We start from the raw sequence: 25,851 nt of genomic DNA, 5'->3' as shown, positions 1-25,851 counted from the left end.
CCGAGACTGCGACTTCCATTTTTTACTGTTTCAGGAGAGAAAACCGTCTGGAACTTGTCATAGTATATTTGACCGGAATAGCTAAGTGGCGTCAATATGGTAAAGAAGTTTGCATTACCAACCTTCTTCCATCCACGCGTCCGCGACCAAGAACGTTCATGATTTCTCGGCTTGGGTGTCTTTCCGGTCGACGACGGAAGGAGCGTTCGCCGGCCTCGTCATATCAGGACTGCATAGGGACTCGCGCCCGCAGCTGTTGGCAAAAGTCAAATGCTTGACCCCATTTGTCGGCCATGTTAGACAGGCAAGTATGAGGTTTGAACCGTTAGCTGTCTGATGAAGTCGGACAGCAGCAGATGCGACTACGTCTCGTTCTGAACACTTGGACGACTACAGAACGTGCGGAATAGAGGAAGCAATCTAACAGGTGTTCGCTTGCTTCCTGTATAGGTCTGATACATCGCTGCCACCATGAGCGCCGAGGCTAATAGCGTCACGAATTCGACAACATTTTGCTATCCTCTCCCGGGTGAGCGGGTGGCTATTTTCGCTTACAAATAAAGTAAAAAGAAAGTGCTTCGTTTCAGTAACAACATGTATCTAGCACATCACAGACGACTCAAAGCTTCTTTCGCTGGCACAATCGGTATTGTTTCACAAGCGAACAGATGGAAACCGTCTACTCCAAAAACAACTCCAACCACCACGCTCCGAAGACTCAGTCAGACGTAATCAGGCGATCCTTGAGGAAGTGGACCCGCTCGAAAGTGTCCACCGAGCATCCCCCGGAGATGTCCCCGAGGTGAACGTTGTAAAGAAGCCACGACCAGCCTTCCCGAAATTTGCCGGACTTCTTGAGGGCGTCCAGCTGCACAGAAGGTGACCGCAGTGCGCGGTCTTTGTTAACGACAAGTTGATGGGTCCACGCGTTTTTTTTTCTTTTCTCTTACGAATATTCGAAGCATTGGTGTGCCTAAAATACCGCGACAGTCGGTCAATGTGTTTAGCACAATTATTGCGATTCTGCAATGTAACATCCGTCGTGGTAATTTAGAGGCCATGGCTTCGCGCTGCTGTTGTGTCGAGGTCACAGGTTCGATCCCTGGGGGTGTTGAAGTGCAAAAGAAAGAGAAACGCTCGTGTACTTTGACTTAGGAGCAAGTTAAAGAAACCCAGCCGGATGAAGCCGGATTCTCGCACTACAGCGCGAATAATAATCATATCGTAGTTTAGGCACTAAAACAGCCGAATTCACTTTTTTGTGGTAATCGAATGACGTCAGTGCTCAAGACATGACCTCTTAGGAACCCCGAGACTACCAACTACAGTTGAGACATTCCCACCGGAAATTACAGGGTTAGAACACTACTGGTACATGATGATACCAGTAGTGTTCCACATAGTGTCACCCCACGCCGTAAGAGAAAGGCTTTGTGGGAAATTGGCACGTCGAATACAGGTGCGCTTTCCCGCAAGTCTGCGAGTATATTTCCAGTGTCTGGATTCATAAAAATGCGCATGCCTTCAGCAATGAGTGATACTAATTTTCCAACCTCGACCTGAGCGTTAACATACTTGAAGAAACAATAACCTTAAAGTATTAACGAACCTATGAGCTATCATAGAACTTTTGATGGTGTTCCGTCGCATCTGTAGTTTTATAGAGAAAAAATAAACAACTAACAGACGAGTACCCTATTTTCGGGAGCGTGCGCGCATGCCTCGTTCAGTCACATATGTCCAAAGTGCGCATATGTGCAAACGCAGGTATACACAGTAGGCACAGCGTAGTATTTGGACTTCCAGTCTGCAAAAGTGTATGCGAATACCGCCTAACTTTCTACGCTTTCATCAACTGTGCGGCGACAAAGTGCTGAAAAGGTCCGCGTTTTTTCAGATACCGCGTCTCGTTGTACCTCCGACAGAACCAGACCGCTCGTATAAAAAAAAAAAAAGAGCAAAACCGTATTGTATTGCAACTGAAGAGCTTCGTTTACTACAACGCACTTTGGCACCGTTGTCGGCGACGTGATAAAGTTAACAGGGCATGCATATTTTTATGCGCTTTTGCAGTGGCCAATAAGGAGCGCCTGGAACTGCTCCAACGCTGCTCTCTTCGGGGTTTGTGGAGGATTGGGGAATGCATCCGAGTTGTGCAGCGAGCGAACATTCCTGCGGTGTTCGTGCAGTGAATGAACACGAGCAGCACAGAAAGCCACGTGACCGTGGCCAGCGCCTGTAACAGCAGTTTACGAGCAGTTCTAGGTGTGTATGTTTTCTCGCTAAAAATGCTTTGCTAGAGCAGTACTGAGTGCTTTCTCACGGCTACACAGACACGGCAGAGCAGTTCAGAGTTGGTGGCTGCCCAATGGCAAGCCCGCTCCCTACGTTTCCCGAAACATTATCAACAGTATTCTAACCACCGCATCCTAGAACGTCCCTCCACACTGCTCCGCTAGACTCAAGAAAGTTGATGGCAACGCCGCACCTCGACATTAAGTGTCACTGGGCTTCAGTGACTCTCCGCGTCAGTTCTTCACAAGCGCAGAATCTTCTTCAGTTGAGGGATGGCGCTGTACTCAATTCGGTATATTGGAGGAAGAACTTCGGAGTCAACGATGGTTTGAGAATGCGGGGGGTTAAGGCTCGGGTGGGCAGTCTGTGGCACGGGATTATGCAAGTGAAAGTCCTAGATGTAACAGGGCTTACCTTATCTGTTAAAGAGTCTTCGTCCTCCGAACTGAGCAGTATGTCGGTATGAGATAGCGGGGAGCCTATTTTCATGCCACCCGGCAGCAAGGTGCTGATTGTATGACCTTGACAGTCCTGCGGTGAAGCAGATGGAAAAGATTCATCGTTGCATTGCCACTCACGGCTTTAAGAACGAGCACATTTTCGAACAATTCTTTTCACCTTTTTCTATTTCTTCTGGCTCTGTTAATTTGCCTGCATGGCGCGGCTTCCCGCCTCTAGGTGGGGCGGATGATCAGAATTAATCGGGATTGGAGGAACACAATCATTCCAACATAGAAGCCCTCGGTGATCTTAAATTGGCGGAGCACACGCTGACAAAGACCCGGTAGTCGATGAATCCGCTCAAAGGTGCGCACCTAATTTCCGCAAGAATAACTTAGTTTTATTAATGGAACACGGCGGCTTCGCCCAGAATGCAAATTTTCCAAGTGGTGTCCTACCGCTTGTTCGAAGGAAGTTATCACCGTCGTTGACATCTACTCGACGCGGGTGGATCTTCACAAATCCGGCCGCGTTTTAAGGTTAATTGGGTCGAGAGAACGAGCCGAACATTTTGTCAGGCTGCCCCAAACCATGCCGACGCTCCTTCTGGCTGATCCACTTGGGTTCACAGAGCAGTAAACATGTTCTGCGTGGAATGGACACCACAAAGGAGAAGACGGACAACAACTTTGTGCTGTCGATTCCGCACACCATTTGGTTGCTTCTGAAGATTGCCAAATAGCCTCACGCCATGTCGTCTACACTAACCCGACGAGCCTGAGAAGCCAACCGGCTCCGATTTATTGTAGGGCTCATCAAAACGTACCCTATGGTCCCGTCATACCTGAAGAAGGGCAGGCAATGGTGATGAAAAGGTCATGCTTGCCTTAGTGAAAAAAATGCGATGTACGGCGGTCCGTCCGTTGAGCGCATCCCCAAATTATGGTACGTGCAATCGAATGACATTGCAACTGGCTGTTGCAGCGTATCAGGATCGTGCGTTAAACAGGAGCGAGCCGGCCATACAATGTACGACCTGCCCTGAAAGTACACTAGACGTGTCTACTAGCTACTCGCTCCAAGCATGTCGCCAAACGTGTCCCGTATGAACGAACAGTGTCGTCCCCGCGATTTTCTAATTGAAAGCATGTTTGTATTTGCACTGATCCCCCCGTTCCAAGACCACAACTCCTGCTTGCAATAGATTACGCACACGTACACGCGCACACACGCACGCACGCATGCATGCACACAGACAGGCGCAATCATTTCGTATATAATTTCCGTTGTTGTGAGTATTACTTTGGCGGAACTTGGGCGGAAAAACATTGAATGCAACTAAAAAGAAAGGTAAGTACTCACCACGCTGTCTGATTGTGTGAGGTAGAAGGTCTTGCACGGGTGGTACGCCCTTTTATCGATATCTGTTGTGGTTCCGTTCAGCACGTACAGCAGCGTGCCCATCTCCAGAGAGAGACCCACCCTGGTGGTATTCTTGGTGTACTTGAAGGTGACCAGGTGCCCTTGGGTGTTCTGTAAGTATTTTTAATGCGGATATCATTTTTTGGTATTGTCACACCAGTTTCATTTCCGGCTATCTGGCTATTGCACCAAAAATGCTGCCAGATCCGGAGGCAGTGCAGCCTAAAAATGCAGACCATTTGCGTGGGTATGTGCCACTAAGTATTGTTACGTCTCAAAACGGCAGCGGGTATTTTTTCGTTACTCCCCATGAAGCGACTCCGTCATCAGCCCTCCTCTAGTTGACGACACAGGCCGGCACTGATTACTGATGGGCAAATCAGCAAACTCTCTTTGAAGTGACAGCCACCAACGCATTCTGTGGAAGCTTAAACAATCGACAAGGCCAGGCTTCTCAAATCGCTACAAGCTCACCGTCATGGAGCGTGCACAAATTGATGCAAGGATCCAACGTCGATGACTTCCGTGGGAGCAGCGTCGACTTGTGCACTCGCGTCGTGGTTGCGCCGTATGCGGGAGCGATTGCAAACCACCAGAGGGGGAGGCCAGAAAATTGGTGCTACATCAAGGGCGGAGAGCTGCGAACACTTCGACCCTGCCAACTGCGAACACTGCCAACTGTATGGGTGCCGGGGCCTCGTCAGGCCTTACCGCCTTTTGTCCCGGTCCCCTCTTTTCCTTGAAAAGAAGAATAAACTTCACTTCACTTCACCCTTCTGGTTGGCCTGGACAGAGTAAGCGAATTATCTCGTCTAATGACCCGGGAGAAGCGATTTCTTAAAAAATGCGGCAGAGCCCAATTTACGATTACTGTCGGTGGTATTGCGTTAGCACTGAATCAATATAGCGACATAACGTGCTGCCACTGTCGACACGAATTACGCATGAGGTGTCTACTGCAGCGGGACTCTTCTTTCGCGTTTCCCTAAGAACACTTGGCACCACCTAGCGCCGCCACTGCGGAGCTTGGGCGTGGCCTCCGAAATGCATGGCTCGCCGGTACATTGCGAACTCTGGGAAACATGCCATGTGGTAACTGGGCTCGTCACGCGTGCACGTTTTGTGAACATGCTGCGCCATCTAGCGGCCCTGCCGAGAAATTCGCACGTGGCCTCCGTAAAGAGAAGCCCGGCGCGCGGGTGCCTGCGAATGCTGAGAATGGTTCCCTCGCTTGCCGCAGGCTTAGTGACACATACACAGTGACCCAAGATGGGTAGAGGTTCCTTGAAGAGCGGCACAAACCCAGGGCTTTCAAAGCGCAGCTCGCTAAATTGTTGGCGTGAAAGGCATTCATTAAAAAGCGATACATGGGCATATGCGGATTTTATATGTTTAGACGAAAATTGCGGCCGAGCTCATCTTACAATGACTGCAGACGGTAGTGCGTTAGCATGGAATCAATAAAGCGAGTCCTATTTCCACCGTCGAAACAAGTTATGTATGAGGCGTGTGCTACAGTGGGACTCCTCTTTCGCACTTCCTTAAGAGGAAGCTTTAACTCGGGTTTGAAAAACGGCACCTACCCAGTGCATTTCTGCGGAAGCCTGCTAATGATCGGGTCACTGTCCTTGATAACACTTGTGACGTTGGTACGATTCTGCTCAGCACTGGAGGAACTTAAGGGATCTTTGTCGTCAGTGGTGTCGGGCACATTCATTCATCTAAATACATGTAGGAGAATTCGTTTTTCTCAGCAACCACTGCACCAAATCTGACAAGGTTTGTTGCATTTAAAGAACAACTTAAAATCTAGTGACTGCTGGTTTCAGATTTTTGATTTAGGTCGTGAATTCTTTATCAAAAATACTCAAAAATCAAACATTTTCAGAAATCGAAACTATCAAGTTTACAACTCTTTAACTCACCAACTAAAATCGAGAATACAATTCCGTGACTTGCATTAATAGTACATCTAAAGCGGACAAAATTGATATGTTACACATGAATCTCAAAAATTTTGTAATATGGAAATATAGCTTTTGCAGAACCCTTGTAAACAACGTAACAAATTCATGTAAGATATAAAATGACGTATTGAATTTGTCCGCTTTCAATGATCTAATGGATTTCGTTTACAGAACCACGATACTGGTTTTTATGCAGAGCTATATATCTGTAAACATCGTGCTTCTATTTCTTTCAAACTTCCGAATTTTTGAAAATCTTCCTAACAAAATTCAGGACCTAAATCGAAATTCCGCTACAAACAGTCGCTAGAATTTAACTTTTTCTTTCAAATGCAACAAATTTCATGAAAATCGGTCCACGGGTTATATCAGAAAAACTTTTTTTGCGTTTTACATGTATTTGAATAGGCCGCGTCGGAGTTAAGCCCGAGCTAGAGGTTCCTCTTAGGAACACTCGGCGCCATCTTGCGCCGCCGCCGCAAAGCTTACGCGTGACCTCCGAAATGCATGGCGCGCCGGTTCGCAGAGCAAAGTTCTCGGAGAGCAAAGCTGGCAAGAGGTACGTTGAAGAGTGGTATACCACGCACTGGGTATGTATACATACCCAGCGCGTTTGTGGCGCAGCTTGCTAAATCGTTGGCGTGAAAGGTGTTCATTGAAAAACGGCACCTACCCAGTGCATTTCTGCGGAAGCCTGCTAATGATCGGGTCACTGTCCTTGATAACACTTGTGACGTTGGTACGATTCTGCTCAGCACTGGAGGAACTTAAGGGATCTTTGTCGTCAGTGGTGTCGGGCACATTCATAGTAGCACATACCCAGCGACCCATGTTGGCATCATATGTCTTGAATGGAGACAAGCACAGACCGACTTGCCCGTGCCCGGTACTCCAAGTCAGCGTCAAAGAGTTTCTTCGAACAACGGTACCTACTCAGTCTCTCGTCTACAGTGACCCTTATCGGTGAAGGAGGTTCGTTGAAGATCGACATGTATGCACACGTTACCACCTACTCAGGGATCCAAGTTGGCCCGATGGTTGGTTTCGAACATTGTTCGAAACCAACCAGCTGACGGCAGCTACGCTGCCGCTGCTATGTTGCAGTGGCGACGAGCCAGGAAGGCACCCACGCAGTCAAGGTAGAACCCAACGCTAAGCATTCAGAGACAGCCGTACCGCTCACCACGATGGCCTCCTACATGCTTCCGAACTTCGACGACGTCGCAGATAAGCGGAAGCCTTACCTCAACAAAGTGGAAGCGTATTTTGAAGCTAATGCCATTTCGGATTCTGCTAAGAAGGCACTTCTAGTGGCTGCGCTTAGCACATCGACGGTCCAAATCCTAATGGGAATGATCGGTAGCACCTGCAAAGCCCGATGCCCCAAGCTATAACGAAGCAGTCAGGGTGTTAAATGACCACTATGACCTAAAGCGCAACGAAATCGCTGAAAGTTTCTAGTTGTTGAAATGCTGTCAGCATGAGAATGAATCCACTCATGATTTTTTTCGTTGCAATTCGGCGCATAGCAGACAATTGCGATTTTGGTGACTCGCTGAGCAGGCTACTTCGAGACAGAATTGTCTATGCCATGCGTTCAAGGGCTGTGCAAGAGCAACTTCTGTCAAAGAAGGAATTAACGCTGGAGGAAGCGGAGTCTAAAGCAATAGCCGATGAAACTGCCGAAAAAGACGCCAGGACAATGTCCGTACACGTACCGCCTTTGTTTAAAGTGGAAGCACGTCGCAAGCTACCATCGAGATCAAGCACGGAAAGCGCAGGGCGATTGGAGTGCGGAAGGTGGGGCAGTTTTAGACACGACAGCAACAGCTGCAGATGGGCTAAAGCCCTGTATTATTCTTGTAGTCAGAGGGGTCACTTGCCAAAAATGTGTCGCAGCAGCAGTGGTAACAGTGTTCCCAGCAATCGGCGAGTCCATCACGCGAAAGCCTTGGCGGTGGAAGACGCCGCTTCAGAAGAGGACAACAGCGATAGTGCGCAAATCTGGACGTTGGCGTGACCACGAAAGAATTCTCTTGAGCCACCAATTAGATGAGCGTTTAGTTGGGCAGGCGTGGATTTATCCATGGAAGTAGATACAGGTTCCCCGGTGTGCGTAATATCGCGACAGCTTTTTGATAAACATCGCAAATGCTGGCCAAGCTTGAAACTTTCACATGTGAAGCTACCCTGCTACAATGGAAGATTGCCGGTGGTGGGCGAGCTTCAACTTTGTGTGAAATACCGCGATATTTCTGTTAACTGTGCCCTTGTAGTGCTAGACTACCCGGGACCAAGCTTGTGCGGCCGAGACCTGCTAATGCTCCTGGAACAAGCGGGCGTTCCAGTACTACAAGTGACGGGTGAAGGCGAGGCCACGGCGAATCAAGGGGACTGTCACAGGATCCATGCCATTCGCGACACATACCAGGACGTTTTCTCGGAAACCTTGGGGTTGATCAAGGGACCACCAGCCAGTGTCCTGCTGAAGGGCGACGCTGTTCCCAAATACTGTAAGGCGAGACCTATTCCATATGCTCTACGGGACATGATATCGCAGGAACTTGACCGGTTCGTGTCGCTGGGTGTAATATCCCCAGTCAAGCATTCGAATTGGGCGACGCCCATTGTACCCGTTCTGAAGAAGGATGGCTCGGTCAGAGTTTGTGGTGATTTTAAAGCTACTCTCAATCCTGCTTGCGCCACGGAGCAGCACCCACGTCCAGTAATTCAAGATATCTTTGCGTCATTAGGAGGAGGCCAGTTGTTCAGTACGCTCTACTTGCGGGATGCTTATAACCAGGTGCTTTTGGACGAGGACTCTCGGAAGCTTTGCGCTATTAACACTCACAAAGGCCTGTTTTGTTACAATAGGCTTCCGTTCGGCATTTCCTCGGCTCCCGCAATTTTCCAAAGAAAACTTGATACCATACTTTCTGGGTTACCTGGCGTTCAGGCTTACTTGGATGATGTTCTAGTCGCGGAAAGGGTTGAAGACTGTGGAGCTCGATTGCAAATTGTGTTAGAACGGTTCAGAGAACACGGCGTGAAGCTCAGATACGATAAGTGTAAATTTAGCCAGCCATCTGTCGCTTATCTTGGGCATTGTATTGATCGTACCGGCCTTCATCCAACTGAGAAGAATGTAGATGCTATCATGAGTGCCCCTATTCCCGGAAACCTAAGTGAGCTGCGTTCGTTCCTTGGGATGATATAGTTATATTCAAAGTTATTGCTGAATATGTCAGATACATTGTTTCCATTGCACCAGTTGCTAGAAAAAAACACGCGCTGGCAGTGGAAGTCCTCACAGGAAGCTGCATTTCAGAAGGCGAAGCAGCATCTTAAGAACGCCGAGGTCCTTGTGCATTTTGATCCATCGAGGTAACTCAAGTTGGAATGTGACGCATCCGCTCGTGGTATAGGCGCTGTTCTCTTTCACACAATTGGAAGCACCAACAGACCAGTCGGGTTCCATTCAAGAACCCTGACAAAAGCCGAAAGAAATTATTCTCAATTAGAACGTAAAGCACTGGTACTTGTTATCGGGGTGACAAATTCCGGGATTATCGTTTAGGTTGAGAGTTCATCCTGGTTAGGGACCACCAGCCACTCCTAGGACTGCTGAGGCCCGACCGCCAGACGCCTGCCATGGCTGCAGCTCGTATCTAACGCTGGGCCCTCTACCTGGGAGGCTATCGTTACAAGCTTGAATATGCTCCGGGAAGGCTGCTACTGAATGCGGATGCACTGAGCAGACTGCCGCTGCGGGGCTCCGATCTCGTTACGGAACCTGACCCTGAAGAGTACGTATTTTGTTTGAGAAGCCTGGATGAAGGGATAGCCACAACACGTGAGCTGAAGGAGCTGACCGCCAATGACTCAACCTTAGCTCGCGTAAAGCAAAACGTGTTGCACGGGTGGCCGAAAGGCGCAGAACGACTTGACCCGTCCTTGGTCCCCTTTGCTGATCGCAAGTTGGAGCTATCTCTGGCACACGACCTCGTCTATTGGGGACACCGTGTCGTCATACCTGTCGCAGCACGTAAGCGCTTGCTACAATTATTGTATGGAACGCATCAGGGGTCCTAGGCAATGAAACCAATTGCACGGTCCTTGTTTTGGTGGGCAGGAATACACCGCGAAGTAGAGCTCCCGGCAGCGCAATGCGAGAATTGCATTGCCAATTTGCCTATGCCGCCAGCGGCCCCGCCGTTAAATTGGCCTCAAACGCAGGAGAGATGGTCGCGGGTTCACGTCGACTTTGCAGGGCCAATAGAAGGTAATATGGTTCTCGTGGTAGTAGATTCCCACACTAAGTGGATAGAAGCCGTACCACTGAACCAGGCTACTTCGGCAACCACCATTGACTGCCTACGGGATATATTCAGCCATTCAGGGGTACCAAGAACCCTCGTATCCGACAATGGAACACAGTTCACCAGCCAGGAATTTGCAACGTTTGCTGACAGGAACAACATTACACACCTAAGAACCGCCCCCTATCAACCGCAATCAAACGGAGCGGCGGAGAGGGCAGTAAGGACAATCAAGGAGGGTCTCCGGAAGATGAGACGCGCAAAGCTGGAGCATAACCTTATGCGTTTTTTTGTATTATTACGGAAGGACTCCCCAGAAAACCGGAAAGTCGCCATCGGAAATGCTGCTGGGGTACCAGATAGGATCGCGCCTGGACACCTGCTTCCCTGCGGCGACTATGTCTACTTATAAAAAGACGTCGAGTGATTGCCTCCAACGGACTGTAGTGTACATGTCCGCAACTACGGGTCAAATGGTAAATGGATACCAGGACGGGTAACAGCGACATCGGGAGGACGGCTGGCCACAGTGGAGACTCCTCAAGCAATCGTGCGGCGTCACATCGACCAAGTGCGCACCCATACTGAATCTTTTCCAGATGAAGCACCAGGAACCGACCCAGGCTCGATCAGCAGAGACATTACTCCGAGCGCACCGCCACTCTGCCAAGAGCCATCCGCGAGCCCCGACGACGAGGGAGAATCTTCACCCCAAGAAGCGTTTCGAGACCTGGACCACCAGGTACCTGTTCCAACACTCGTGGCATCCGGGGCAGACCAAGTAACCATGGTTACTTGGTCTGCCCCGGATTTTTAATGTTTTTTTAGAAAGTCTTTTGAATGTTCTCTATAGAACTCTATTGTGTTTATTTTGATTGCCTATAGAATTTTCCTATAGAGTTTCAAAAGTTATTTGGCCACCGCATTCTTATAGGAACTCTAAAGATGCATTTCTATAGAACATTTCTATCGAGTTGCTTTAAAGATGCTAAAGACAAATTTCTATAGAATATTTCTATCGAGTTTCTTTAGAGATGCTAAAGACAAATTTCTATAGAATATTTCTATCGGGTTTCTTTAGAGATGCTAAAGACAAATTTCTATAGAATATTTCTATCGAGTTTTCTTTTAGATGCTAAAGGCAAATTTCTATAGAATATTTCTATCGAGTTGCTTTAGAGATGCTAAAGGCAAATTTCTATAGAATATTTCTATCGAGTTGCTTTAGAGACGCTAAAGACAAAATTCTATAGAATATTTCTATGCAGTTGCTTTCGAGTACCTACAAGCAAATGCCTATAAAAGCTAGGCCGATATGTGTAAAGAACTTGCAATTTACCAAAGTTCTACTGTAGGCAATAAGGACTACAGTAAATGCAGTGGCAAAATAATTGGTGCTACAACCACAATGTATTCAGTTTGAAATGTTTATTGCGCTTCAGACTAGATACATACTTCATATATGTGACATACACGCTTCAGACTAGAACTTGCAACACACAAACTGTAGCTGCCAACATGCTTCTCAGGTCAAGCTGGTGGTGCAAACACGTGAAACATGAGGTAAAAGAATCAGTGGCAGACTTGATTACAGTTGACACCTGGCAATAACAGGCTTGACTAGGACAAGAAACCATACCATTAAAACTGCAAAAGGAGTGCCTGTTCCAGCAGTGCACATTGCACGGTTGGATACTAAAGCCTGAAAATAGACTGATATGAATGTGCACTGCAATGTTGTGTCAGCCTGACGAAACGACACAGCATTTTAGTTTGTTTAAGTGCAAAAATAACACTGGCAGTCGCTGCGAAATGTGGCAAATAATGGCTTTCACAGATAAGTACACCATATACCGAAACCACACAGCATATTAGTCTATGTTTATGTGTAAAATTAGCACTGGCAGACCCTGCAAAAATGTGGCAAACAGTGGTTTTCATAGAGCAGTACAGCATATATCGTACAAAGTTTAAAAGCTTGTATTTCGTTGTAAGGGAAACAATTTTGAGATCAGAGCCAATATTCTAATTAGGGTGAGAAATACAAACCAGACCGACACACGCAATGACTAAAGAAGAGATTTAGCTCAGGAGCTCCTATGTAATGCACATAAACAGTAAAATAGTTTTTCTCGGCAACTATGGAATCAAATTTGATGAGGTTTGATACATTTAAAAATGTTTAAATCATAGTTTTACATTAAAACCATCAATATTTATTAAAATTTGCTGAAAATAGCAGAACTTGAAGGAAAAGGACTTAGTTTGCAACTGTAAAAAAATAAAGAACTAGCACAAGTTCGTTAATTCTGTAAATTTTCCTACTCAAATACATCCAAAATACAGAAATATTTTTGAGACAACCACAGCACTAATTTGAAGTTTGTGGCATTTGAGAATTCAAGTTGTTGCAGGAAGAACTATTTGGCAGGTTTAAGAAAAATAACACCACGAAGCTTACTAATCCCCGTCTATGTGCCAGGAAGAGATATCACAGTTCTGCAGACTCCATCTGCTATGTCTAAAGTCAACAAACTTTATATATGAATTTACAGCTTACATGAAATTGTTGCAATGTTTGAGAGTTTCGCACATCTACTCATAAATTAGTGATTGTATATTAGAGCAGCATATGGTATCTCTAATTTGCCAGATTAAATTATGGTATTAGGTCCACAGAAATGTGATCTCATTTTTTAGTTATGAGTAAGATTTGTTAACCTTACTGCTCTGTTTCTTCAAAATTTGCAGTTTTCATGAATGCGTATCAAAAGCAGACTAGTTGTCTGAAAATGTTTTATCATGGTACTGTGCTACGTGAATTATGCTTTTTCAAATAACATGTTTACTTTGATGCAATGATATTTCTTTATTTTATCTGATTCCTTGCTGAAAAACTGCACAGTATTCACGAGATATGAATAAATAAATATTAAGTGAATAAGTAAACAAATAAATATTGAGGTTTGTCTTATCATTCCACCACCAGCATGATCTGTATGGAGCTTTGGCTACTGCTCACATGTTGCAAGTTCATTCTTACATGATCACCTGCTATTTCACTTCCCAGGAAAGGAGCGAGGAAAGGCTAGTTTTTGGCCTCATTTGGTCCGTCTAGTAACGGCGACGCTGGAGCCTGGAAAATACAATTGAAATTAATTTTCAAAAGGTGTAATGAACATTCAGCCATAATGTATTAGCAGGCACAAACATGCCACAAATATCTATATAGTTGTAGCATTATGCTAAGTTTCATTTCAGTATTACAGAAAAAAATTATAACAGAAAAGTGGCAGAACACCCCACCTCCCCACCACTCTGCCAAACAGTGGCAGTTCTTTTGAGAATCATTTTTGACAATATCTTTACTTTCCCAAGATACTGTGACATCAGCACTGGGCCAATGTGCCTGGCAGTAGAATATCATTGCTGATGACAAAAAGCATCTCCAAACGACAACAGCCTAGTCACACATTAATCTCATCTTGCAATGACAACACATTCCCCATTTATAAGATAAGCAAGCAGGAACACCCATGAGCTAAGAGTCCTATACAGACGTCACACTGTGCATAGGAAACAAATTTTTTGAAAAGAAGGGAATGACCTACTGGCTTCTATTGCTGAGCGGTAGACAAAATTAATATTCCATCCGCTGTTAGCCATAGTTGGTATGTACTATGCTTAATATGCCAATAATAAATTTCTCACATGGAGCTTGAGCAATCATGATGATGCATGTAAGTATCCATTGTATGGGGAACAATAATGTTTTAAGTTGTTTTCGCAAATTATGATGGGTAACTGCCAATTAGTGGTATTTGGAACACAGTCGCAGTGTCACTGTCAGATACAATGGACACAGTATATTCATGCTTTTTGAGTTATTGAAACAATTAGTTTTTAATCTAGTACAGGTATGTACACTGATATGTATCCTAAACACAATGATAAGACTTCCCAATTGCAATTAAAAAGTTAATTCAGTTTTAATTAAAAAGGGTCCTTCTTGCAACATGGCATGTGAAAAACAGAAAACAAAAATTATACTAATCATGTCTCTTTGAAAATTGATTGCATAACTGCTCTGTAGGTCAAGCAGAAAATTTAACAAGAAATAACGTGCCTAAAACTAGTTGCAACAAACAAATTTGTTCCTACGAAGGTTGCAGACAATTCAGTAAACAGATTGTGACCCAGTCTTTTTATGTGGCATTCCTCAGCGAATTTGTTGGTCAATTGGTTGCCGCAGCTGAACAAAACAGATGAACAGTCTAAATCTGGCATGCAGCCCCAGTCCCATCGGTGCATGGTCAAGTGGGACGAACATACTGATCCGGGGAGTGAATTATGGTGCTGTCTTAGGCACGTGTTGAGGCACCGGCCAATCTGCCGCATGTACATTTGACCAAATATACACATGATCACAAGAATAGACTACACTACCTCTGACAGACACAAGACAAATTTAGTGGTATCTAAGCAAGCCTTTCTTGTCGGGGTGCCTATATGCACAGCAGTGTGCAAGAGAATTGAGAAAGGCAAGCAGGCAAGGGAGGCTTGCTCGGTGAAAGATACCACCAAAATTGGCGTGTGTGGCACAGGCAGTGTACTGTATCCCTTTCACATGTGGTCAAGTGTACATAGGGCAAACTGGCTGGTATCGTATGTGTATAAGAGACCACCATATTTCATTCAAAAGACCAGTATGGTCATCCAACTTGGCCGTACATTTCCAAAACGGGGCTTCATGTTGGATTACAATCGTTCATCTGTTTTCATCCACTGTAAAAATTGACAAGTGAAATCGATAAGGCATACCACATATATAGTAAGACATGTGGGTGAGCCGCCATTTTTAATGCAACAAACAAAAAAGGCATTCTGTGTAGGTCACAAGGTATCCATATCAGTCTGTGCCTATGTACTACTGAAGTAAATGCAGCATAGTAAATACTGACCATCATATTAATTTTCAAGAAATTAAAGCTCACCAAATGTGTATTTCGCAGTGGCTGTTACTAAGGGAACAGAGAAGTAACTGTAAAGATATCAATGATAAACAAAGGTGTGCACACTACGTGCTTAGACCTGTGACATATTTAGTCCACTACACTTCGAATTCCTACATGCACAGAAAACTGCACGAGATTGTAGCACAAACAGGAAAAAAATTATGCAAATAAGGGGTACAGCATAGGAAATAGTTTTCAAAGAATAAAACCACAATAAAAAGTCATAAATACACTACGTACAAAGCAAAAATTATATTTAACTTGCAGGTAAGCAACTTACGCAAAAGAAATACTAAACATCAGGAAAGGTTAGGTATAGTTTTATACAAACACAATAATGTGGGCATAATGGCTATGCACACAAATAGGTAGCAAGTTCAATAAGGTTGCATAAATATTTAGTCTCTTTAGTAAGCTGCAGTATGGAATGTGTTGACAAAATTCACCATGAATGACACCAAGCCCCCTTTTTGGAACACATACATTTCATACACACCTGACATGACCATCCAGATCACACGCCATGCTGCTGCAGCCATATATCCACAGGGTCAGCATTTCTGGGGGCTCCTCGATCTTGTAGTTTATGTTGTGGGTCACGGCCTCGCCACTACAAAATGAGGTCTATGTTAGCTTATAGCAGTGGCACAATAAAGCTGTGGTATCGTGAAAACATGCAATCAGCACCTAAAAGGGTCATGAAAACAATGTCTGCACTAATGTGGAAAGAGAGCAAATGCTTGAAATTATCGAATGTCATGACAATAGGGACCTCTACATCAAATAAAGTTTTGGACGCGCGGCAGCAGCAGATTGGAATCTAATCTTAATGTTTTTTCCATTACTTAGTATAGGCAACGTTCCCCTGTCATGTTTAGTTAAGTCAGTTATGTCAACACATCTTGTCTTGGAAATAAAGCTGTACTAGTAGCAAGCTGTGATTGGCTTACATTTTTTCCCTAGAACTGTTCGTTAGCCAAAAACCTCGTAAGCAGAGATTGTGCACAACGTCGAAGCATTTATAAGTGAGGAAACGTCATTGAAGAAAGAATCGATGAAGAGGTAGACGGGTCGTTACTATGCAACTTTAGCAGACAGGCGGGAGCTCACGCACAGCTGCACAAGGTGAACACGATTTCCGAAACTTTTCTCAGCGGAAGCAAACGCTTATCAGGATTATCAATTCCGCACTGTGGCAATAGAGTTGCGTACACAATTTTTACAACCAGCGCGTAGCAAGTACCAGCACAGGGTTCACTGTTGACGTGGGTGTTCCACTTGCTACGTTCGCAAGGCACTCTATACACACACGGGAAGCACACACAACACGGATGAACGCACGTGTAGTTGGCGAGCACGATTGCTTACCGTTTCAACAGTACGGCGAGGTCGAAAGGCGCTCTCCAAGTTTCCAGTGATGCGTCTGCGATGTTACTTGCAGCAAACAAGCCGCTGGGTAGTGGACGAGCTGAGGCACGCTAATAATACGCATTACTTCTTTGCGCCGTCCACCAAGCTTTCCACGACAACCAGCGGAGACAAAGGGAACGCACTCCACGGCATGAAAATCGTTGGTCCACATTTAGCTGGCGCGCCACGCATACGGCGTGCTTACAGCGAGACTCAAGCCATCTTCTGGCACTTTCGTGCTCGCGAACTACGTCTCATTTCATTACAGCAAACCTAATAACACACGATCAAACAAACACATCGATGCAGCTCGCACAACAACCGTTGAAGACGGAGCAATTACAACACGCCGTACCTTCGTATTCTACCTGTCGCGTTGAATACGAAAATACCGGCGCTGCCAGCGCCGTCTGTATAATAGTGCGGCTGTTGTGGCCTCCGTGATTCCTACAATAATACCCACTACAGCAGGTTTTGTGCCGTTTTGGGCCGAACTACATACATATGTTGCTAGACAAGAAGAAACATTGACATGCTCATATTGTGTGCTATAGTTTAGGGCAGAAATAAATTACATGCAGTATCCTTGCTTTTGAATCGCTTATGCCACATGTAGTCAGCAAAAAGCATGGCCTTCAAGATCCGGACAATTTACCCTGCGTAAGCTATTGCTGGAGTGTGATTTTAACGATTTCAACCTCGGTCACTGGCCTTAAAACCCTAACTGAATTTATGCGCAACCGTTACCTGTACTATATGCGCCCTCACTTCGTTTCTCATTGAAGTAATTTCCTGCTGTCGTTTAAATGTAGCCCAGAAATTGTCCACACAACCTCGGAGGTGTGTGATGTTTCCGTGCGCTTGTGTCCGTCGCACAGCAACATAATTTATATACGATGATTTTTAATTTTACCCGTGAGGTACAGGTTACGCTTATGTGTTCCCTATCTTGCTTTCGTGGCGATGTGCTTATCATGCGCGGATCGCGCTCATGTAGTCCGTGACTTTTCAAGATTCCTTGAAAAAAAAAAAAAATCGTTTCTGCAGCGTGCATTTGTCGCATTTGAGTGGTGTGTGCCAGAAATGTGCGGCGGCGTTCGATGTGTTTCCGCCCCAAGTGCTGCAGTCACTGCATGCCAGCAAATAGATATGACGCGATTGCTAAGGCGCAGTTTTGCTTAGTGTTTCTTGGTATACATCTTTGTGATTTACCTGCATATGCGATATAAACCACAATGCGCGCTTCCGTTATATTTCTTTGGTTTTCCTAATTTCGATTAGTGTGATGTTTGCCTTCGTCAATGAGTGTCTTTTTAACGATGCTCTTACTTCATAGTAAAAAACCTCGGAAATGCCGATTGCAAGAACCAGCGTCTTCCAGTGCCTTCCAGTGTGAAATCAGCGCGTTGTTATTTTTTTTTAAGCACTGGATCGCACTGGGTACGCTGGCGCTCGCTGGGACTCACTCGAGACCAGTGAGAATGCTGGATAAGAGCTGGGCAATGCTGGGTCACACTGGAAGAGACGGTCGCATTGGAAACTGCGCTGGTTGTGTTTGTGCCGCGCTGGCTCCAGTACGCAAGGACGAGCGCTGCTGAATATTAAATGCTTTATACAATTTCATCACTTCATACTAGTCTCTTGTCCTAAATAACGCTATATCTTAGGGTCATAGAACTATTTCGTGTTGCAGCATGGAATAAAGGTGCGTGAGCTGCCTTGTTTATTCCTGCACATGTGACAATGAAAATCACTTTCGTTTTTTGCATTTTGCCTTTTGACAAGACGGATAGCTAAATTCTTGAACGAAACCATGCAAACGCAGAGGACGCCGCCTTTTTAGTAGTTCGCACGTAACATATGATTGGGAGTTATCGCCATTGTCGCAGTGTTGTGGAGTGGACATGAAATCCAGAAGTCGTTCAGACGCGCTCGAACAGACCCCGAGTTCGAAGCCTACCGCTGCTTGATATTATCGCACCGATAACAAGGCTGAGGCGATTCGTGCGCTTCCATTTTCCCTATTGTGCTAAAAATAGTTCTGAGGCTCAAATACACACATTTTAGCTTTCGCCAGCTACCCGCGCCGAGATCAGTCCCCACCGAAGCTTAGGCATAGCGTATCCGCCGAGTCCGTCTGCACGCTATCGGCGCGTCTAACCTCAAGAATCAAGGAGTCTAACAAGGTTAAATTACTTTATATTTAAGATTTAGCATCGGTGCTTTTAAATAAACAATGTTTTCATGTCTACAGTGCCAGCACAAGAAGTGAGGAGCGCCGATGTGACGCGTCATAAACGCAGGTATATGTGCTGTCGCCGAAGGCTCCCAGCACTAGCCTGCGCTTCTCTGAAGAATATATATGACTAGACAGACGTGTAGACTGAAAGACATCACTGAACTAAGAAAACATAGCATACCCCTCGCGTGAAGAACAAGAAACGGCTATCGAAATCGGCAGTAACAGCCCATTCATGCAGCGTCCCTGGTCGGTGGTTCATTTAGGACTTTTTTCGAAGTTAAAATACCAATCGCAAGTGAAAGTCGATGTTATGGCACTTCCGAGCACACTATTGAATACGGAAAGCAAATTTTTCTTTGTGGTACAGGCGTGAGTTTTAGTTGCTGGGCGATAGCGCATCTACCACGTCTGTGCAAGACTTCTCTCTGTGAAACTAAAAGTGCTTCTCGATTTTGGTATGCTAAATTATGCGCCTGTGTTCGTATGCTGGCGTGGCGTAGCGGTAGTGATCCGGGCTGGGGATCTGCAGGTGCGACGATCGAATCCTGATCAAAGCACTTCTGTTTTTACATGTTCTTTTTTTCGTTTTTCATTGCACTAAAACGCTCTCTGTTGCTTTCTCTATTCAAAAAATACATACGGTGTCTAGGCACCGCGTATTTAACGCGCTAGAGCTGTTTTTCGCACCAGTAACCAGCGCCTCCCAGTACGCCGCGCTTGCCCAGCGCCCCATGCATCCAGCGCGCGGCACTGGACCCATAATCCGGCGATGCACTGGATACTGGGTACTGTTTATAGAGTGAAAATATAGAGCCGTTCTTAGACAGGCCGCACTTTAGCTTCTTTAATGTCCTATAAACGTTCCTTTATAGAACTCCGTACATATGCCATATGATGGCACATTTTTAGAACGGGAATGGAGAGCCAGTCTAGAGACAGGCCGCATTAGAAGTTCCGAAAACGTTCTATAAATTTTTCTATAGAATTTGGTGCATAAGATGTCAGCACGACCTCTATAGAATTATTATGGTGGATGTAGAGCCATTCTATAGACAGGCCGCATTAGAAGTTCTGAAAAGGTTCTATAAACATTTTTTCTCTAGAATTGGCACATAAGATGTTAATACGACCTCTATAGAACGTTTCTGAAAACGTTCAATAAAAATTTTTCTATAGAATTTGGTACATAAAATGTCAATACGACCTCTATAGAACATTTATGGAGGGTGAATGGAGAGTCGGTCTATAGACAAGCCGCATTAGAAGTGTTAAAAACTTTCTATAGACATTATTTTATAGAATTTAGTACATATGATATCAATACACTCTCTATAGAACATTTATAGAGAACGAATGGAGAGCCATTCTATAGACAGGTCGCGTTAGAAGTTTTAAAGACATTCTATAAAAATGACTTTATAGAATTCAGTACATAGGACGTCAATACACCCTCTATTGCACATCTATTGTGTGTGAAATGACTTGTTTCTATAGAAAGGTTTCTATAGACTTCTTATAGAGATTCTATGCAGACGACTCTATAGATCGCGAGTTCCTATAGAGTCCCTTTTGACTCCATAGGAACTCATTAGGAGTTCTAAAGGAACTCTAAATCCATTTTCATAAGGGCATGCAACCTCTTCGACGCTCCACAAGATTTCGCAAGCCAGTGCAGCGTTTTTAAGAGGAAAGGCATGTTGTAAAATGAGGTATCAAACTGCCGCGTCATGTGCGCGCTGTCAATGCGCAGGCGCCAAGTTCTTTTTCTGTGTTGACTCCTCCTTTTCCCTTTCCACTTTTACTTTATATATACGTGCATTAAATTAAACACTTGTGCGTTGTTCTCGGCTAACCACTGGGTCGTCAAAGTCTCCCTTCTTACATGACGGGAGCTACGCTGCCGCTGCTATGTTACAAGTACAGAAGCCTTATGCGCTACCTGATAGACTGCTGACTACCTAATGACACAGGTAGGCGGGAATACGGTTAGAGATAAACATACAGAAATAGACACATAGATAAAAACACAGATAGATTCACAGCCTCGGAAAGTGCGTTAAGTACCCTAAGAATGCAAACGCACTAAAATCGGATATTTCCTGTAACGCATATTGTGCTCAGACATGTGCGCTGGCATGTGGTGTCCTGGCATATAGAGTTATCGACATGTAAAGTGCGCCGAGATGGAGTGTGCTCCTGTATACATTGGACCAGTTGTGAGTTGTAAAAATGTAACTAAACCAGTGCGTCTCCTTCAACCTCCCGACCTCATTTCCTCACCACGCAACTCCCGGCTATAGAAACGGATGATGGCGTGGGGTCCACTAAGCTTGGTGCAACGTCCATGTACAGAGAAGGTCAGTTATCATGTTAGGCGCTCCGCGGTGGCGTAGGCAAGCGGCCCTCTGTGTGACGCCCGAGTCCGAAAGACAAATTCGAGAACCGGGTCGCAAAAGTAGGTGCCGCTTTTCAATTGCATTCGTCGACTCCAACTTTGGTCGCTGTGTTTGTTCCACTGCGTATATGCGCGGTTTTCATGCGGTTGCCGTCATAAGGCGCGGTGTGCCGAGAAAGAAGCGTGAGAGAACAGCCCCGGCATGCCTCACACATGACGCGTTTCCGTAACTAGCATACTTGGATAATCATGATGATTTGTGCCCGAATTCTTTAGCCAGAGGTTTTGCTTCGTGCCATATTACCCAAGGTCATGACGATGAATGTCTGGGGTGAGTTCCGACTGGAACGATCGCACAAACGCCGAACAGTTTATGGGCCAAATCTGGTGTAAGAAGCAAGCTGAAGAAAGAAATAATGGCCCAGCTGAGTAAAGGTGGGTGAAAATAAAGAAAAGAGAACACGATGCCTCTTAGTGGGCGACTGGCCACGTGACCTTTAAAACTTATTTGAAGTAAATTTGCTTGCCAAAATTTTGTTATCCGCAGTTGCGCATACGGACGACAGGGTATATTGGCAGTTCGGTACACATATTACTGTTTACGGAACACGGAAACACCTGACACAAATGAAAGCAGCAGCGAGGGTAGCGACAACTTTTGGCGTTTTGTTCAACCCATAGCGTTAGGCGAGCTTTTTATGTTATTTTATTGGATTAATACAGGAAGCAAGAGCCACTACGTATGTGGCAAAAACGCACGATAACAGGCTAAATTTTTTTTTCCGGTGGTGTTTTTGACGTACTTGGAGCAAAAGACAAGCAAGGGACTGTTTACAGTGACTTTGGCAGCCTATAAAGCGGCCGAGTTTACACATCTTGCACGCTCAATGAAACACTCACAACTGTTAACTGAGGGCATTCTATATATACTTGTTCGCTTGGCGCGCTCCTGACGGCCGCTCCTCGGCTGTAAGGAAGCATTGCGTTGCATCGACGATCCTCTACAATATCTATGACGAGGCCAGTTACCAAAGAAGCGGGTAGCCGTTCGAGACAGCATGTGTATATCTTGCGAAAGGCCTTTATTAGTCACCGGCGTTTGGGACCGACCGTTAGAGCGGGGCAAGGGCTCTCAGCACGAGCGGCATTCACGAGCAAAAGCGCTGAAGAGGAAGACTCACTATATCGTTTCAATCCTTCTCTACAAACGGTCCAGAAGTCGCCATGGTGTGATCGGGTTAGTGAAACTGACCCTAAATGATTGTTGCTGTAACTATGCGGACACTCCAGGTGCATTTCTGCCGTCGGCACCACCGTCCAAGGGCGATAACATCGTCACCGCGCGCCGTAAGCTGTATGTGCGAGTGCAAGCATGTGAGGGTGAGCCGGCGATGGCGGCTAAAACTCGCGCGCGCAAGGGAGTAAAGCGGGGAGGAAGCGCGCCGTCTTCAGTCGCGCGCAAGGCGCCGGGGGGAGAGGAGGGAGGGGTGTTCTACTCTGGCGGCTGCTGCGTACGGTGCGGTCGCGTGCGGTCACGTGGGCTTCATCGTGAAAGCGATCTGCGATGAAGAACTTGAGTTTGGCCTATTTGGGCTTTAACGCGTATCATATTGACCGCTAAGAAAGACGAAGATGGGGGGAAAAGGACACAAAACGGCGACATGGGCGGGCCAATTTGATATGGAGATGTGTGATGAGTACATAGTCTAGGTTCGCCGGGCGCTCATATATCTTCGTGTGTGCTGTGTTCTCGTCGCTTAGTTTGCGTTGAAGCGAGACGCGCACCAAGGTCAATTAGCTTGCTGGTGCTGCCGTTCTTCCTCACGCCAGTGTTTTGACAGTGAATGTCCGCGCTCATCGAGTGAGATATGTTTATGTCTGCCCGTGCGCGCGTGACACTATACGTGTTAATTTAATTAGTAGTCGAATGTTTTACCAATTTATACGGACGGTAAAGCTACAATCCTTACTTTGTGTAGGTGTCTACTAATTTGCTATGGCAATGGATGCCTCACCTTTCGGGCGACACTGCGACTTCTTATATTGGGTTTTCTACAGTTATCTTCGCTGTCGTTTCTACTGTGGCGGGACGTAATGACTCAGGAGATCGTCACGTGGGAGGAAATCATTGCGTCGTTTTGACACTCACTCCAGCATGCTCGGTTGTTCGCTATGCTACTACATCGGCTCTCGCGACAAGCAGCAGCATAGGAGTCGACCGAGCGAGCGGGATCAAAACCTCGCAGTGATCTGCTTCCAGGTGACCACGTTAGTTGAGGCGCTCCGAAGCTTACCAGTATTGCTGCAAATCTTGAGAAGTCTAATACTCTCACTTGACGAAAAAAAAAACTGTACAGTCAGAAATACAATGTCAGTGCTCCATTAATCGGCCAGCGCACGCTCCGCGCTATCTCCCCGGCATTGCGCAACAGCGCCTGTGCATCGTCGTGCTGCAGTACTAAACAGAGTGTCGTGTTATCTCCTTATGGCCGTTTCACACAGAGCCATTTTGCAGCTCAGCGTCTTTCCAAGCCGTAGCAATCAATCAATCAATCAATCAATCAATCAATCAATCAATCAATCAATCAATCAATCAATCAATCAATCAATCAATCAATCAATCAATCAATCAATCAATCAATCAGCCAGCCAGCCAGCCAGCCAGTCAGTCAGTCAGTCAGTCAGTCAGTACGCGTGCTGAATCCGCATACGGATTTCACACGGAGTCGATCGCCTCGACTGCTATTTTCGCATTTATGACCTCTCACAGCTGAAGCTTGAGTTACCGTTGGCTTGAGGTCGTTCAGCACACTTCTTGGGTACTACAAACACTGAAGCAAACCAGAGGCTATTGTAGCGCTCCGCTACACCACGGCGATACTCACGAGGTCGGGGTAGGACTTTGCAGTTGTTCTCTGTGGATCGGCGAGTCTCTGGTAGTAGAACATCGAAGTCGGAGCGGAGACACACTTCTGTTCGCTCGCTATCCAGCCCGTGGAACTGATCGCTATGACCGTGTCAGCCACCGTATCTCTGCGTCCAGTTAAGCGCAAAGTGATTCAATTGATTTCAGTTTTATTTGACAAAGAGCAAACAACGCCAATAGAAAATCTGCAACAATACCTTTGTTTGGGCGAGTTCGTTCATCTTGAGAGTTTTCATAAAAATGCGCTAAAGACGAAGGGAACACATACGACAGGACTGGCGCTACTTCCAACTTCCGACTTCCAAGTTGGAAAGCTCCCCTCAGAGTAGAAAGGTAAGCGCTGCCGTTTCTTCAATGCTTTTGAAGGTAAGGGGTCACGGATAATTACAGCTGGCCGGAGAGTATTGTGGCGACACTTGGGGAGCTCCAGATGGCATTGTCCACATGCCACGTGTTTAGCGACGCGATGGAAAGATCCAGGCGAGCTTCTATCGTCTTCTTTCCTTTCTGCCACGCCCCTGCCAAGTATGTACACGATGTGAACAACCTCCCGACGCAACGCTCAAGACAGCGACAGCAGCAGCAGCAGCAGCAGTGGAAAAGTCCAAGGAAGAGAGAAAGAAAGCCTGGCTTTTAAAGGCCCCTAAGCAGGCCACATAGCAAATTTTGGGTATACGCTGGAAGTTATGTGCCCTCTAGGGTACGTTCTACGGCAAGGATATGTCAGATTGGTTCAATAATAGCCAATTTAATGACAGGGCTGTTTTTTTTTTCTCTTATAATGAACCAACAAGCCCGTGAGTCAATCCGTGCTAGCCGAGATATAAGTATTTCAAGTGCCGTGAACTCATGATTCCCGGACGCGAGTGTCACCGCCAACACAGACACTCTTTTCACTTGCCCCCGTCTAGTCTCTGTAAGCGAAATTCGTTTTACAATCCCCGGAACTGGAGGAACGCGTCACGCGTACGTCACAGGCCCCGGCTTCTTTCTTTTTTCCTCGTTTTTTTTTTACTTTTTGCTGCGCGGCGCACTTTCGAATACCGTCTCGCGCGCGAGCAGTTGCGTTTGTCTCGTTTCACGCAGCGCACAATTTGGCGCGCTGTGCACGGGAACACCTGACTAGCTGTATAAATCAGTGCTACACGAACACTGAGGCAGACGCAAGCGGATCACAGAGCGTGATCGCGAGCCAAACACTGCACAAAAAGACACTTTTGTTCTATGCGTGCGCGACGGCATGCCACGGGAACAAGCAGACGAAACGGAAGCACATCTCTCTTGCTACACTTACGAAATAAAACAAAGACGCACAGCCATTCGGTTTGTAGATTTTGTTGTTTCCCTAAGGTTTGTTTCGTCTATTGAAGCAACAAATAACTGTTGGCGTTGCCTCAACTAATTCTCAGTCGCGTGTCA

The 25,851-nt window shown here is 46.0% G+C and overlaps 1 protein-coding gene and 1 long non-coding RNA gene across 3 annotated transcripts; both read right to left on the bottom strand.

Moving 5' to 3' along the window:
- Positions 1-363: 363 nt before the first annotated feature.
- On the bottom strand, positions 364-24,533 carry LOC142577981 (uncharacterized). The gene is made up of 4 exons (XM_075687406.1): positions 24,392-24,533; positions 4,099-4,269; positions 2,710-2,826; positions 364-868 (listed from the first exon to the last, which is right to left on the bottom strand). Exons 1-4 carry the CDS (start codon positions 24,452-24,454, stop codon positions 719-721), a joined length of 501 nt encoding a protein of 166 aa, XP_075543521.1. The 5' UTR covers positions 24,455-24,533; the 3' UTR covers positions 364-718.
- Positions 11,864-17,227, bottom strand: LOC142579837 (uncharacterized). 2 transcript variants are annotated; one of them, XR_012827474.1, is made up of 3 exons: positions 16,828-17,227; positions 15,943-16,069; positions 11,864-13,580 (listed from the first exon to the last, which is right to left on the bottom strand). It is a non-coding gene; the product is annotated as an uncharacterized LOC142579837 (long non-coding RNA). The 2 variants fall into 2 exon arrangements; XR_012827473.1 differs by having other exon boundaries at positions 15,956-16,069; positions 16,828-17,226.
- Positions 24,534-25,851: the final 1,318 nt, after the last annotated feature.

The sequence above is a fragment of the Dermacentor variabilis genome, chromosome 4 (genome assembly GCF_050947875.1).
Source record: "Dermacentor variabilis isolate Ectoservices chromosome 4, ASM5094787v1, whole genome shotgun sequence".
NCBI lineage: Eukaryota > Metazoa > Arthropoda > Arachnida > Ixodida > Ixodidae > Dermacentor > Dermacentor variabilis.
This window is presented reverse-complemented; position numbering and strand designations above follow the sequence as displayed.

What these genes read in the sequence shown, in the direction of transcription:
- LOC142577981 (XM_075687406.1), bottom strand. Translation starts at nt 24,454, where the DNA reads ATGTTCTACTACCAGAGACTCGCCGATCCACAGAGAACAACTGCAAAG. An exon ending in TCACACAATCAGACAGCGTG is followed by an intron (nt 2,827 to 4,098) that starts GTGAGTACTTAC and finishes GCTTCACCGCAG; the next exon opens with GACTGTCAAGGTCATACAAT. An exon ending in AAGACTCTTTAACAGATAAG is followed by an intron (nt 869 to 2,709) that starts GTAAGCCCTGTT and finishes CCTTCTGTGCAG; the next exon opens with CTGGACGCCCTCAAGAAGTC.